Source organism: Charadrius vociferus, unplaced genomic scaffold (genome assembly GCF_000708025.1).
Source record: "Charadrius vociferus isolate BGI_N301 unplaced genomic scaffold, ASM70802v2 scaffold433, whole genome shotgun sequence".
Taxonomy (NCBI): Eukaryota; Metazoa; Chordata; class Aves; order Charadriiformes; family Charadriidae; genus Charadrius; species Charadrius vociferus.
The window spans coordinates 2,476,098-2,490,279 of record NW_009647846.1 but is presented as its reverse complement, the minus strand read 5'-3'; the positions used below and the strand labels follow the sequence as shown (position 1 = coordinate 2,490,279).

At 45.5% G+C, this 14,182-nt stretch overlaps 1 protein-coding gene across 1 annotated transcript in view; it reads right to left on the bottom strand.

Annotated features, from left to right (window-relative positions):
- Positions 1-14,182, bottom strand: part of GRM7 (glutamate receptor, metabotropic 7) — a 318,538-nt gene that overhangs the window by 99,498 nt on the left and 204,858 nt on the right. Inside the window, 1 exon segment of the mRNA XM_009882884.1 lies at positions 14,144-14,182. This exon segment is cut by the window's right edge and continues 23 nt beyond it. Within this exon segment, the coding sequence (XP_009881186.1) occupies positions 14,144-14,182 (39 nt within the window).

Below are 14,182 nucleotides of genomic sequence, written 5' to 3'. Positions count from 1 at the left end.
GATGATGTGGCTTCCTGCATTTTTATATATTGGATTAATGGAAAACTTTAGTTTCCCTGGCCCTTCTTTATTAAATAGCTTGTGTGGTTCATCACATTATTAATTGTGTCCTAACTTAGTTAAGCCTGAGGAAAGACTACAAGTGTAAAAAGCTGTGGTTGACAGCGGCTCGATGCGAGGTGTTCATGGGAGCTCTTGGACCACTCCTCTGTGCGTATGCATGAATTGCAACAGAGAATAATGGCTTTGGACTCTTCAAAAAGCAGTTGCTGCTGCAGGAGAAGAGCAGCACAGGGGGGGCTTAGCCAGGAGCAGACCCACAGCACCTGGGCTTGGGCTGTGCCACCAGCCCCAGCTCCCCCAAACCCCCACCACCCAATGGAAAACAGAAGTTTTCTAGCAGAAAAAAAGGTCAATTAATTTGCCCGGTCCCCCAGCACGCGCAGTGCTCGGCGTCCCTGGCAAGCCCTCCTCCCTGGCGGCAGCAGCGCAACACTGCGCCAGTGGAGAGATGCTCCAAAGCGCCCTGTCCACCTTCCAGTAGAGCAGGAGGCCGTTCCTCAGCACCACCAAAGGAGCGACAGAGCTGCCCCTTCCTGGAGGTCCCACCAGAGAGAAGAGCGGCCGGGAGCTGCAGAAACAGGGCGAATAGGAGTCAGCTGAAAGATCCCTGAAGGGAATGGGTCATCGCTGCAGTCACACACCCAGCCCATGCTTTCTCTTTCTAGATCTTTTTCTTCCTTCCCCCTAATTTTAATATTGGTTTCGGAGTGCTCAGAGGCAGTGTGACAACTTAACCAGCAGCTCTCCATCTGGTGTCACCTCGTAGTAAGCCGGCGGTTCCCACGCCCGGATCCTTCGGCACCTTTCCGCCCCAGACTCGGAAGCGGAGCGGCAGGCTCAGAGGAGAACGGAGTATGGTGGTTGCATCACGGCTGTGTTAACATGGCTGAGTGGGTTAATTTCCAGATGGAGCATGTCATCTAACTGAAACAAAGACTAAACTTTCAAGATATATTACCTTAAACTGCACAGAGATATATTTTGACTGGCAAACACATAGTTCTTCACCATCATACAATTATATTGTAACTACGAGACAAAAGGTTTGTGTTCATCTACCCTTACCAGGAGCTCAAGATCATTGATCTATTGACTCCTGCCTCACTTTACTAGAGAGCCAGCATATGTGATTACATCGAGGATTTTTTTCTATATTATTTTCCATTTCCTTTGGTCATTAGAGTGTTGTCACGCAGTCAGTCAAGAAAATGAAAACACATTCCCAAAGGAGATCTGCAAACCCAGCATGAGTGGAGAGGGCACTTTAGCATTCATTGTATCATCTTTAAGGAAATTATGTGTATTATTATGTGTATTATTTCCTAAACTATTACTTTCAAAAGCCTATAATCATTCAAGCATTAACAACACAAACTAAAAGGAAAAAGAATAAAAATATCAAACAAACAAATAAAACCTTTCAAATCTCTGTTCGCTTCGTAAAATCAGCACATTTCGTTTTGTGTCTGAACCCGTGCTCCCCAGGGGGGCTCAGCCCGCCCCGGGAACGCACCGTCCCCGTGTGGGGGTGTGCATGGAGCCCCAGCGGCAGCCAAGCTGGAGCCCGCAGGGATCCTTCCCGGGATGCTCCAGACCCCCACGGCGAGAACCAGGGCAGTAAGCGGTACCCACTCATGCAGGAAAACACAGACACTAATAAACAGATAATACTCACAGTGAATACATTTTTAATGTGTAACGTAGGTATATTAATTTGCTACTTGCAACCAGGGATGCCATACTTGCCTTCTACTCTAATAAAGGCCTCAATTTTTTTATTTTTGATTTGCTTGAGAGATTGTGAAGTAGTATTTCTTTTCTGGCTTGCTAATCTGGCTTAGGCTTAGAAAGACTAAGTAAATCATAGAGGATTTCAGAGGTTAATTTTAAGTGGCCTAGAGAGAGAGACTTTTTAGGTTGTAGTGTCAGAGTCAGAAATACTATAAGATTATTTTTTTGGTGAGAATTTAGGAACTTCTGCTTTCAATTTCTTTCAAAGACAGATAAAAACTGACCCCAAAGAGGAAGAGAAATATTAAGCAAATTAATACTTATTAGCATTTTTAAAGAGCAATGGAAAAGCTGATAAGATAAAGAATATCGAGATGTATGAATTTGAACAAAGCAGAGTGGAAATAACATCTTACTGTAAATATATTGGACTCAAAGTTATCTTGGTAGAGGATTTAATACACGTGAATGAATGACACGTGAGGTTTAACAGACATTTCTGATAAACCAGGTGTGGTTTGTTAGAGGAGCGGCAGCGGTGCCCATGCGCGCCCTCCCAGCCCCCGGGGAGCTGCCTGGGCAAGGGCAGGACCAGCGCAGGCTCCTTCACCAAATGACACCCAACAAATTTCAACGCACACCTCCTGGCCGCCCGCGGTTCCGCTGGCAGCGCGGCTCCGATGCCGCTCGGCTCCTCTGTGCTGCCCCACGGGCACGTGCCCATGGAGCCCAACGTGCCCATGGAGCCCAACGAGGGCGCAGAGGGCGGCCAGCGCGATGCTCTGGGAGGAGCAGGAGGTGCTTCCCATGGTGGCTGCTGCCTCTCCCCGCACAGATGCTCCTCCAGCGGGCTACACTGGTATTTACTTAGCAGATGGCAGGGGGATCTTGTTTCTTTCGTTTTACTTTCTAATATATTAATGTTACTTTAATTTCTTGTTGCAAAAAAATAACCCCTGTAGAAAAGACTGATGACTGAACCTTTTATTTCTTCCATCACCTTATGGCACAAGCAGATCGTATTTGCATTCTGTGTTTCACTGCCCCCTATTACAGTGTCTGAAGCTTCCCAAATTAAAACACTGTAATAATTGTCAAGGAAAATAAATGGTCACCTAGCGCCCACAGACCTAATCCCCAAGACCTTACTCAGAGCTCTTTCTTGAGCCCAAATTTGTCACAAATGTGAACAAACATTAAGAGAGACCATCGGTCCTTCTGCTCTGTCGTTCTTGACTGCTTATTTTGCAACATCTATGGGCAGTCCACCAGGCGCTGGACTGGAAATGCGGCGCACTATATTAAACTCTTTCTGCTTTGCCAAAGCAGTATATCAGAGATGAAAAATTATCTCTTCCATTAGGAACAATCTGTGGTTCTCAGCCCTCCTGCAGAATGGCATTTCTAAAACTAGATATTTGAGACCATTCATGGCTATTTTTACCTAAAGCAGGAACAGTTTATCCCAGAAAGCTCCTGCAATTTCTTTTTTACATGAAAAATACATGACATATAAATGGCAAAACAAATACTCTGCCAATATATTTCCTGTGAAGTAGAAAAGTGCGTTAACCTCTTAAATTATAGTGTAACAAACATCGGGAGAGATGCAACTCTCGGGCAATGAGAAGAGGGGAGCTCTTCCCTCTCCCTCCCCATCCCCACGGAAGCAGCCCCAGATGTGGACGCTGCCACGCTAGCAGACGCAGGGTACGGAGCTTTGGATGGGCTGTGGGAACACCTCACCACCTTTAGCCCCTTCTCCTGCTCCTTCCTTTCAGCAATGAAACCGGCGGTGCTGCCGGTGCGGCACCGTAACGTCCCCTCAGATCAGAGCCAAAGAGGTCAACGCAGCGCTGGTGCCGCACTCCGCGTGGTGCTGCCGGCGCTGCTCCGAGGGAGTGGGACAAGGGGGCAAAATCCTTTCTTGACTTCTGTTTCTGTGCCTAAACATAACGAGAAACTAAAACAGTATTATTTTTTTTTTTTAATAATTCTCCAGCTCGGCTTCAGCTGCCCTGAAGGGGCTCACTCACGTGGGGTCCGGTGAGGTCCCCTGAGCTTCATCACTCCCCAGATCCTGGAAATCCTGCCAATTTTACTAACAAAGAGAAGATGAATTCCTATCAACAAATGAGGCCTGAAACTCTGCACAGAAGCAAGGACCAGCAGCCCTAGAAAACACTGGGATTTCCTAATCTGAGGGCGTTGGACAGGAAAACCGTCATTTGCCTTCGTGGTGCGCTCGCTGTGTGCCATCCGCGTGCAGCTCAGCGCCCCTCGCAAGGATGGAAGGAAACCGAGCTGCCCTTGGCTCTGCTGCCGTGCAAAAAATGCTGGAAAGCAGCATATGGCCGTCTGCTGTGCGGAGGAAGAAGCGCTCCCCCGTGGAGCCTCTGCAGCGACGGAGCCCCATCAGCGCCGCCCGCGCAGAGCAGAGCCGCGGAGGGAGGCTCGGAGGTTCCTGCCGGATCGCACGCGGATCGGGAGCTGGCACACAAAGATAGCAGGCGTTCTAAAAATAAAAGTCTTCCTTTCTGGATGGAAATGCTCTGCCCGAATGTGTCCAACAGATAGCTCAGACAACTTCAGCGTGAGATCATTGAGAGAAAAACTGCTCCTCAGAAGACGCAATTCGCGGTATTCCAAAACAAAGATCACTGATGATATATCTGAACAGTGATCAATAGCTAAATATTATTCTGTGATTTATTTCTCCTTACAGCATCAACCATTCTAGTTTGTGTGTGTGTGTGTGTACACATCTCTCTCAAAACAACCACCCACACAATCTCCAGTGTCCTGAAATAACAGTTAAATATGAACATCAAAGAGAAAATGCCAACATAAGCCCTGGGAGCAAAACTCAAAATACAGAAATAGAGAGAGAGAGACAGATACCCATGGAATGAATAACAGCTTAGCTCCGATCAGAGGAATACCGGGATTTTGATAATGCCGGTCTGTTGTAGGTTGGGCGAGCAGTTTATTTCATTTCAAGAGGCTGAAGAGAAAGCTCCCTAAATTTTTATTTTACAACATTCTTTATGGTCCAATTAGAGCTTTCTACCTAATTTCTTCGCTACAAAGCAGCAACGCCATTTGGAAAGGTACTGGTTCAAACCCCAGTTGAGATAAAATTTCCTGCTAATGCTGTTGTGGTTATGAGCTGTGTCTTGTGCTGGGCAGTGGCAGATAACTCTTTTTAATACTCTAAAAAGATCACACCGTCAAACTGTCTAACAAACCCCAAAAGAACTCCAATAACTGAACACCACAAAACAGCCAGATGTGTAACTTACTTTAGCAAAATATTACCCTGAAATGATGTAGACATTTACATTTTTGAGTTGCAACAGTATGTGGGTTTTTTGAAGACATCCCCCACAGGAGCTCGGGTTCGGGGCGCTATGGGGCATCGCCTTTGAGTCTGCCGCAGCACAGAGACTGCAGCTCAGGCTGTTTCTCACCGACTAACACTTACAGGCAATCTTAAACAAAAGAAAAAAAAAATAACCCAAAAGCTTCAATGCCTTCATTTAAAAGAAAACTACAAAACAACATTAATTTGAAACTTTATAAAAATTGTGTTTCTTAACTTCTCTACATCTGCATACTAAAAAATAATGTTACCCTTAAGCTACTGTCTCTTTGACCTTACTAAACCTCTCCCCAAAGCCTTCGCTTCCACCCTTTGCAGTCACGTACTGCACCACAGGGAACGTACAATTTCTGCCCACATCAGGGAACAGACCCTGTTTGCCCAAACCACCACTGTCACCACATCCATCGACCTCGGGGGGACTGGGCATCACCAGGCAGTGGGATTTAAGCCACCGTTTGGCTGCTTCACACTTTTCATCAGGAAGCTTCCCACTGGCGGCCCAGGGAAGGGCACGTAGAGCAGTGAGATGCACCGCGGGCTCCGCCAGCGCTCCGGCTACTGCCCAGCCCAGCCCCGGCGCTGCGCACCTCCGCCCGTCTGTCTGTCCGTCCCTGCGGGCTGCACGCCTCTGGCAGGAGCCCGCACCTACGCAGGCGAGAGGCAATGAGAGTCAGCACTCAGCCAGGAGGAATCAAAGCTAATCTTAACTCCCAGAGTGACTTTTCAACAGGCGGGAGTCGATACACAATAAACTTTTCATGGCTGCAAGCGTGTCTTGGATTCCCAGGTAAACGCAGTATTAATTTAAATTCAATTAATGGCTCCATCACTACTGGGAAAGATACATTCCCAACAAGTTTGTGGGTAGAACGACTTTAAACACTGTGTGATTGATACAGAAGAATAAAAAGGTAAATTCTTCCTTCACCTGTGCTTGGCCAGCTAACAGGTTTTCTACAAAGTTACGTGACCCCCGAGCTCTGGAGAGAAGGAGGCTGAGGGGAGACCTTCTCGCTCCCTACAGCTCCCTGACAGGAGGGGGTAGCGAGGGGGGTCGGGCTCTTCTCCCAAGGAACAGGCGATGGGACAAGAGGGAACGGCCTCAAGTTGCCCCAGGGGGGGTTTAGATTGGATATTAGGGAAAATTTCTTCACCCAAAGGGTTGTCAAACATTGGAACAGTGCCCAGGGCAGTGGTGGAGTCCCCATCCCTGGAGGGATTTAAAGGATGGGCAGACGTGGTGCTGAGGGATGTGGGTTAGTGGTGGGTTGGGCAGGTTTAGGTTGATGGTTGGACTTGATGATCCTAAAGGTCCCTTCAAACATAGACAATTTTATGATTCTATGAATAAGAAGTGCCATTTGAAAGCATCTTTTTTGGTAAAATGCACTGGATGAAATAACAAACCTGCCTTAACAGATGACTCATTTCTGTATTTACTTACTTCATAATATGAGCACACAACACCCTTAGCATTTTAACCCCAGAGCTGGTAAAGACAATTTACTCATGGGGGACAAAATTCAGGGTGCCCCTCCCGGCGCCGGAGCTGGTGCTGGCAGTGCAGGGGAGGGGAGACGGCGGAGCCGGTCCCACTGCTCCCCAACAGCCAACCCGCGGGGGCCAAAGGGGCACCTCTGCCAGAGCCTCTCCAGCCGTGCAGAAAGCAAAACACGTCGGATGGGCGGGGGCGAGGAGAGGAGAGGGAAATTCAGGGGAGGTAATGGGAAGAAGGAGTAAATTCTGAGAGTAATGGTCCACGCTACTCCTCTTACGGCTCTTCCCTTACGACGGGTGTCCCCTCTGCCTCTTGGCACCCACGGGCTCTGCTAGAGCAAAGCTGAAGTGATCCCACCACGGTGCTCGCAGTGGGACCAGCACGGCAGCCCCGCAGCCCGGGATGAACCAAATTCCCCAAGCCAGATCTTCCCAAATCACCGACCCTCTTAAAAGCACACGCTGGCGCCCCAGGGACACAGAGAAAAAGCTTGAGAACAACAGAGCGCTGTAAAAGACTCTGAACCAGGCTGTAAACACCAAAAAAAAAAATATCCAAAGCGGACTACTTTGCAAATATTATTGTGAGATATGACAGGCTTCTGTTCTGTGTGGGGAGGAGGTGGGTGAGTGCTGCACAAAGAACATCTTTCCCAGAGAAACGTCCTGGGGGAAACCCATAGCCAGATGCAGGACAGCGTACCCTTAGTTATTAATGTTGGATAAAATTCAATGCTGTCTCTAACAGAGAGGAAAATGAAGCCTGAGCTCCTTTGTTTTGCCAGACTGCGGATGGGAAGGTAAAATAGTGGAGAGACGCTGAACACTGAGATAGAATTTCTTTCTAATTTTTTCTTAAATCATTACTCTTCCATTGGTTTTTTTTCTGGGTTTGATACTGCCCAAACAAAAAAAGAGGCAAATCAGCTCTTGTTGGAAATAAAAACTAAACATTAAAGACATGATTCACCATCTCTTTGGAAGACAAACAACCGAAAAATTCAAGGACAGTTATGTTGGTTTTAAGCACTTGCAACGCTTCTATTTTTTTAAGCAGCGCTGCACTTCCTTGTGCTGAATTCAAGCCGTCCTTTAACCTCACAGCTGAGAGCTGCACGGGATTGCAAACCTTGGCCACATCCACAGCCTGCTGGAATTGGATCATTAATCTTAAATCTAGTTGAATCCCACTGTTTAGTTGCATCAAATTCTCGACTCAGACCGTAAAGAATTTTTTTTTCATCATCAGCAAAGCATTTTGCGACTTTCAAAATAATTATCATATACATGTATATATCAGCCTCCATATTTCTCTTACAGCTGTTCCTCTCTTTGGTTTCATTTCCCTGTGAGCTGGTGTCCATGAAAACAGAGCACATATAAGGAAGAAAGATAAGGAAGATAATTTTAAAAGAAAAAAAATTAGAGGAAGAAACAGATATCTGAACATGCTCCGTCAGTAGCATGGATGCTAACAACAGCAACCACAGCTTAAGAGTCCGATTTGACAATTTTCACCCAGAAAAGAGGCATAGGAACAACAGAAAGCACGAGGTAAATAGATAGTTGTTCATCTTCTTTACAGTTGAGGTTATGAGCAAAACAATTTCTAGGAGATCCCTGAACAGAGAAACATTTTCAATTCATAAACATTATATATACTTATTTTTGAAACTTTGTAAGAGCTACTGGAGGCATCTGGACTCCTTAAAAATATGGCTGTGATTTTCAGAAATTACTTATCTCTGTTCTAGTTCTACCTCTAGGACTTTGCCATCCGTATTTCCTAAAAAGGTGTTCAATATTTTCTACTGATCCTGCGAACCTGAACGTATCGGAGTGGGTAGATAACAAAGGAGCATCCAAAATGACTACTGTCTCTTGAAAAAACTAATTCTCAATGCTTCATATGTGTTACCGAGGGGGTTAACAAGACACTAACAGGCATCAACAAGGGCTCACCAGGTGCTGGTTCTTCCCGTGCTAAGCCGTGAGCGAGCGGCCGGCGGCGGAGGGAAGCTCAGGGACACCACTTCGACTGCGACGCCCGGGCCAACTCCGAGCACTGCCCCCGGCGGCTGCGCGGCACCAACGCCCAAAGGAGAAGTCTTGGAGTCGCACAATAGAAATATTTTTGCAGGAATAAAGCTGCTGATTTTCTCATTTCAGCTGTAACACTGCATTTGACAAAAATATATTGTTTGCCCGTCACACAGCAAGTTGTAGCCACCATTCAAAGGTCCAACCAGCATCCTGAGTGTTACTGTTCCACCTACCACGCGTGCTCTCTGCTGGCACGCTCCTGAAGGAGTCTAATGAGCCATCTTTAATCTGAATACATAGTACAGACTGATATTATAAAATTCAAAATCTGAAGTGTAGATATTGCTTGGACTAGGAGAAAAAATGGGAAAGAAAAAAACAAAAAGGGGAAAGACACTTATTCTTAAACCCAAGCCCATCTGCCCAACTCCATTCCTCGGACTTGAGCATCTTCAGGATACAGACTGTCTAACAGCTTTCCATGTTGAATTCAGCAAATACTGCACAAACCTGCTCCAAAAAGATCAGACTTTTCCATCTCTCATGCTGCAGGAGACTTCTGCTTTTCCTCCAGGGAAAGAATTTAGGAACTCCTGACTTTGAATCTCCCTGTCAGGGAGACCTCTCGTTGATGGCTGGACCAGTAGTCTGATCACCTTTAATCCAGGTCAGCCAGGTAACTCTTAGATACATCTACATGGTGCACCAAAGAGAGCTGCCCCTAAACGTATAATTAGATTTGGGTACAGTAGTGATAAAAAGAGAAGGAAATGCTCTGAAGTTTATTAAATCTACTGAAACATGAAGAGGGAAAGTGGCAGTGCAATATTTAAAGGTCAGTTTGTGATTAAAAAGATTAGCGTGGAAGAAGTTCACTTCCATCTACAAAGGAAAAGGGTCGCAGCTCATCCCAGCCCCAACCTGGGGAAGTCCGCAGCTGGAACGATGGTCCAGCCCACCAGAATCCAGGGAGCATTTCCACATTTTGTTTCTTGCTGCTTTGGGTGGTCTACAAAGCTCCCGTGGACTTCAAATGGAAAATGCAACAAACAAACAACCTTCTCGTAGCCCCTCGCTGCCCAAGGAAAGCACTGCCGCGCACAGTAACGCGCTGCTCTGAAGGCGAGCAGCTCCGCCGAACGGCAAGAACAAAACACTCGTTTTCCGCAGTCTCAACCTTTCTTGTCATGTTCCACTGTGCTTCCATCTTCCCTCTGGCACTTGAAATTTTGGGAACTTGTTACACTTGCCTCAACATCTCCCATTTTTACCATGATCCTGATTGCATCATTACTCCGTAATAGCCTGCTTTTCTTGCCCGAAATCCTCCTGCAGCTCGCACTCACTCCTCTTTGCGGCATTTCACCCTTCCCGTGCTGAGCAGGGCACTCTCTGTTCTTCAACACCAAACCGATACAGGAATCTCCCCCAGGTGCAATGTTTATCTTTCTATTCAGGTGAAGGAAGAAGAATAAGTGTTTCTGAGGAACAAAGCAGCAGTAGGTGAAATCTCACCGAATGCATTTTGGAGAAGAAAGACTTCTTGTGGGGTTTTTTCTGTTGTGTTGTTGTAATGAATGGCAAATGCTTACAGAGCCACAGATGTTCACAACTTCTACGTTATTGTAAAAGGAATATAATAGTAGTAATAATAATAATACTAATACATCCCGTTCAAACTTTAATTAAAAAAATACATCTTTTGTCTGTTGTTTAAACTGTTTAATTTTTCTCATTTTCCAGCTCTAACCCTCGCTCTGTGGTTACACGACACCTTTCCACTGAAGCGCTGGATGTACACTGCGTGAGAGACTATTCAACGTGAGGCACGTGGCTGCAGACTCCGACACACACAAGCACAGGTACTCGCCCTTCTGCGGTGCAACACACCGCGCGTGTTCCTCTGAGCACACGCCGAGTTTCAGGACTGGGCTGATGTTTCAGAACTCTCCTGTCAGCCTGAGGACACACCACCACAGCCTTGTTTGGGGAGAGTTCAAAGTAACAATAACCAGAATACAATATTCTTCTGCCACGGCTCTTCTCACGGTTCTTCTCTGCTTCTTTCCCCTGAAAACCTCACAAAGCCTTTGAACTTCGCTGGAGTTCAGGTGGCTACAGAGCTTGTTCCCAACACAACTTTTCCTGAAGTGATTCCTATCTAAGTGTTGCACTTCCTCTGGCTCACTGTCTACTGCGATTATGCAAATAAGATGCAACTTTATCCTTTCAGCATAATTACATCAAACACAATCGGGCTATATTAAGACTGACTTAAGATGAATGAATTCAGTTCATGTAATGATTTCCTAAATCACCCCATGGGACAACGGCACGGAAAATTTTGTCCCAAGAGTGACATCAAGTATCAAGACAAATAACTGCGTATCTGGGGCCTGATTCTACAAGAAACCCAGTGCTTTAGACTCTCTCCAGAGTGGGAGGCTGCTGGGATATTCCCACTGTTACCAAAAATAGGAACTTCAAACGGTAGATATGTGGATAGGTGCAAACGCAGCAACACACCTGCGTTTCACATCTGTATTTGGCATTGAAGAGTCATGGCTGGGGGAGAAGAGTTACTTGAAAAATGCCTTTTCCTATATAACGACTGTTTCAGTTTCTGACTTACATGACCAATAGCTTTACATACACATACAGATCCGATAATCCAAAGTGCACCCCATACACTCGAACATGCAGGCACATTCATTTTCAGTGCAACTCAGCATCTCCTGGCTTCCCAGCCTGACTTTCCTCCCTGCGGCGTGAGACGAGGCTAGCAGCAGCACATGCTCAGGTTGAGGTATGGGAGCTGCAGTGCTCTCTGCTGCCAGGGAATTTTGTTAGAAATCTTTTTCTAACATATTACAAATATTGTTTAGCACAGTGAGAAAAGAAAAAAAAAAGATACTCTTGAGGAGCAAATAAGGGGTTTACTTTTACATTGTACGTTTACCTTCATGACTAATAAAGAAGTTGTCACCAACTCCAGTGGGGATTAAGCTGTTGCTTTGCCCTGGAGCCCGCTGGCCGCAGGGGCGGGCGGCAGCGCTGCTGCTCACCACTGCACAAAAAGGAGACTGAGAGGCTGAGATACTGCCCGAGACGCGGTCCTTCGGGGCAAACTGAGTTCCATTCTGCTAATTTACTTCGTTTCCATCAATTCACAGGGAAAACCAAGGCTTCTTATTTCATTTATTTTATGTCTTCATCAAAAGAAATGCATTACTGAATTTTAGGAAGCAGATGTTCCTTGCTGGATGATAAGAGAATAACATTAAAATGTCTGTTTCCAGTTCTCTTGGATTCATAGCCAAATGAAATTACCACAACAACAGAAAGAAAAACAAAACAACATACAGCAGCCTAAATGCAGGAAAGGCAGACAATCCATATGGATAATGGCCTCCCTAAGCAAAGAAATGCTAATACCTAAGGATTACTTACTTCTGTAAGTAACAGATTTCACTGGATGTTTCTCTTAGCGGATGAAACAGAAACGGCATCGGTCGGAAAGGGGAAATGTTGAGTTCTGGAAAACTGCTTCAGGAGAATGGGAATTTGCTCTGCGCTCTTACCCATCCCTTTCCTCTCCCGCCTAGCAGGACTCGGCAGATGGCAGGTACAGATGGCGATTAGGGATGGATGAACGGGACTGAAAAAGGTAAGGACCAGCCTGAACCTTTCTGAGCGGTCACGGCGCAGCCGGGAGACATTCGCCACTGCCAGTGCAGCCGCTCTTCGGGGGCACTTTGCTCTGCCTCTCCCCTCGTACCGCGCGCAGTACCGGCTGCTGGCGGGGGGTGTTGCCCTTTCCGCAAAGTAGCGTGCAACTCATAGACCTCAAAATATGTATCTGCTGCATGGCACCCGCTCCCAAAGAATGAACACAATTATACACGTAGGCAAAATGTAATTTCAGCATCACAACCAAGTAATCGTGCCATCTACGTGACTACAAGTGCAAAATGCAACTAGCCAACCTTTAGGCAATAGCCTAATATTGTCACTGTATAAGAAGATATTTGTGGGCTCAGTGGACTTATTTCTTTGCAGATACCCTAAATACGCTGACATCTGTAACTGTTATTTAAACCACTTTCTACACCTGAACCCTTCCACTCTGTTATCACCACTTACCGTGTCCAAAAGCAAACCTCGTGTTTCCCATTATGTCCAATGTGTTTCATGTGTAATATAGAAGGAAAATGGTTTAAAACAAACTTGGGAAGTTGTTGTTTTTTTCTCTGTACTGTGGGTAGACTTCTTGTTTCTGTGTCAGAAACCCTCAGGGATGAATACAGACAGTACGAAAAGATTATTAAAGCATCCCGGTTTTCAGAAACAAAACACTTCATTGTCTATCAACTTTACGTATTTATGGAGAAATAACATGCAAAAATGGCTCTGGGGTTTAAAAAATGCAAAATGTTGAAGCATATTATATAGCTGAGAAGAATAACTAATGAGGTGGTAATGTAGACACAGTAAAAATGAATGCAAATATTTGGGGTTCCAGTGACTGAAGACACCAGAACCTATTCCAGTGTGGGTGAGACATTCAAGGACTCTTTGGAGACCCCTCCCAACGCAAAGCCGTGTGCCAGCCACGGAGTTTGTTTTCTTTATTCAGCATCTCCCTTGTAAAGAACTTTTCTTTTCATATTATAGAGAACACGGACTCTAATCAGCGAGTTTGGTTTGCCCAGAGGAAGCCATTTGGACAGTTAAGCATCTATACAGACAAAAGGGATAAGAAATTGAGGAAAGATCAGAAAATCAGACAACAAACGCTTCAGAACACAAAGAAATGCTGAGAAACAAAGGGATTGTGTAAAAGAAGTTTCCCATAACTTTTATATACCCGTGCATATGTACATGTACATATATTTGTGAAGCACACAAGCAATACATGTAAATAAATATAGTGCTTGATCTGAATGAAATAAAAATTTAAGTTTAAATGGAAACTGCTGATTTTAAAATGAACTTTTACTTCTCCAGTAGAAAACTCACCCACTGCTTCAGAGATGACATGTAAATGGCAAAAGATTTCCTTTTCCTATGTATATACATGATGTGTTAAAGATCCTTTTGGTTTACTTTCTTTTCAGTGATAAAGGCCCTGTCATATCACCACTGCTTAACATAAGCTCTGAAATCGTGCTGTTAATAAATAACTGCGGGTACCTTCTCAGCTGTGGAAAAAGGGGTAGTTTTCAGAGGAGGAAGGCAGCCAGTTAGCAAAATTTCAGGAGATGAAGACTTACTCAATGTACTTCATACTCTGTGTCATACCATGTCTGTACACGTTAATTCACAAAACACGTATCAGAAATAATTATGGATGATGGCTTTTGTACCCGCGGTGTTTCCGGCAGCAGGAGAGAGAGAGAGGCCCGGGGCGGGGAGAGCTCTTACCCTCTATGGTGGCTCGCTTGGGCAGGATGGTGATGGCTC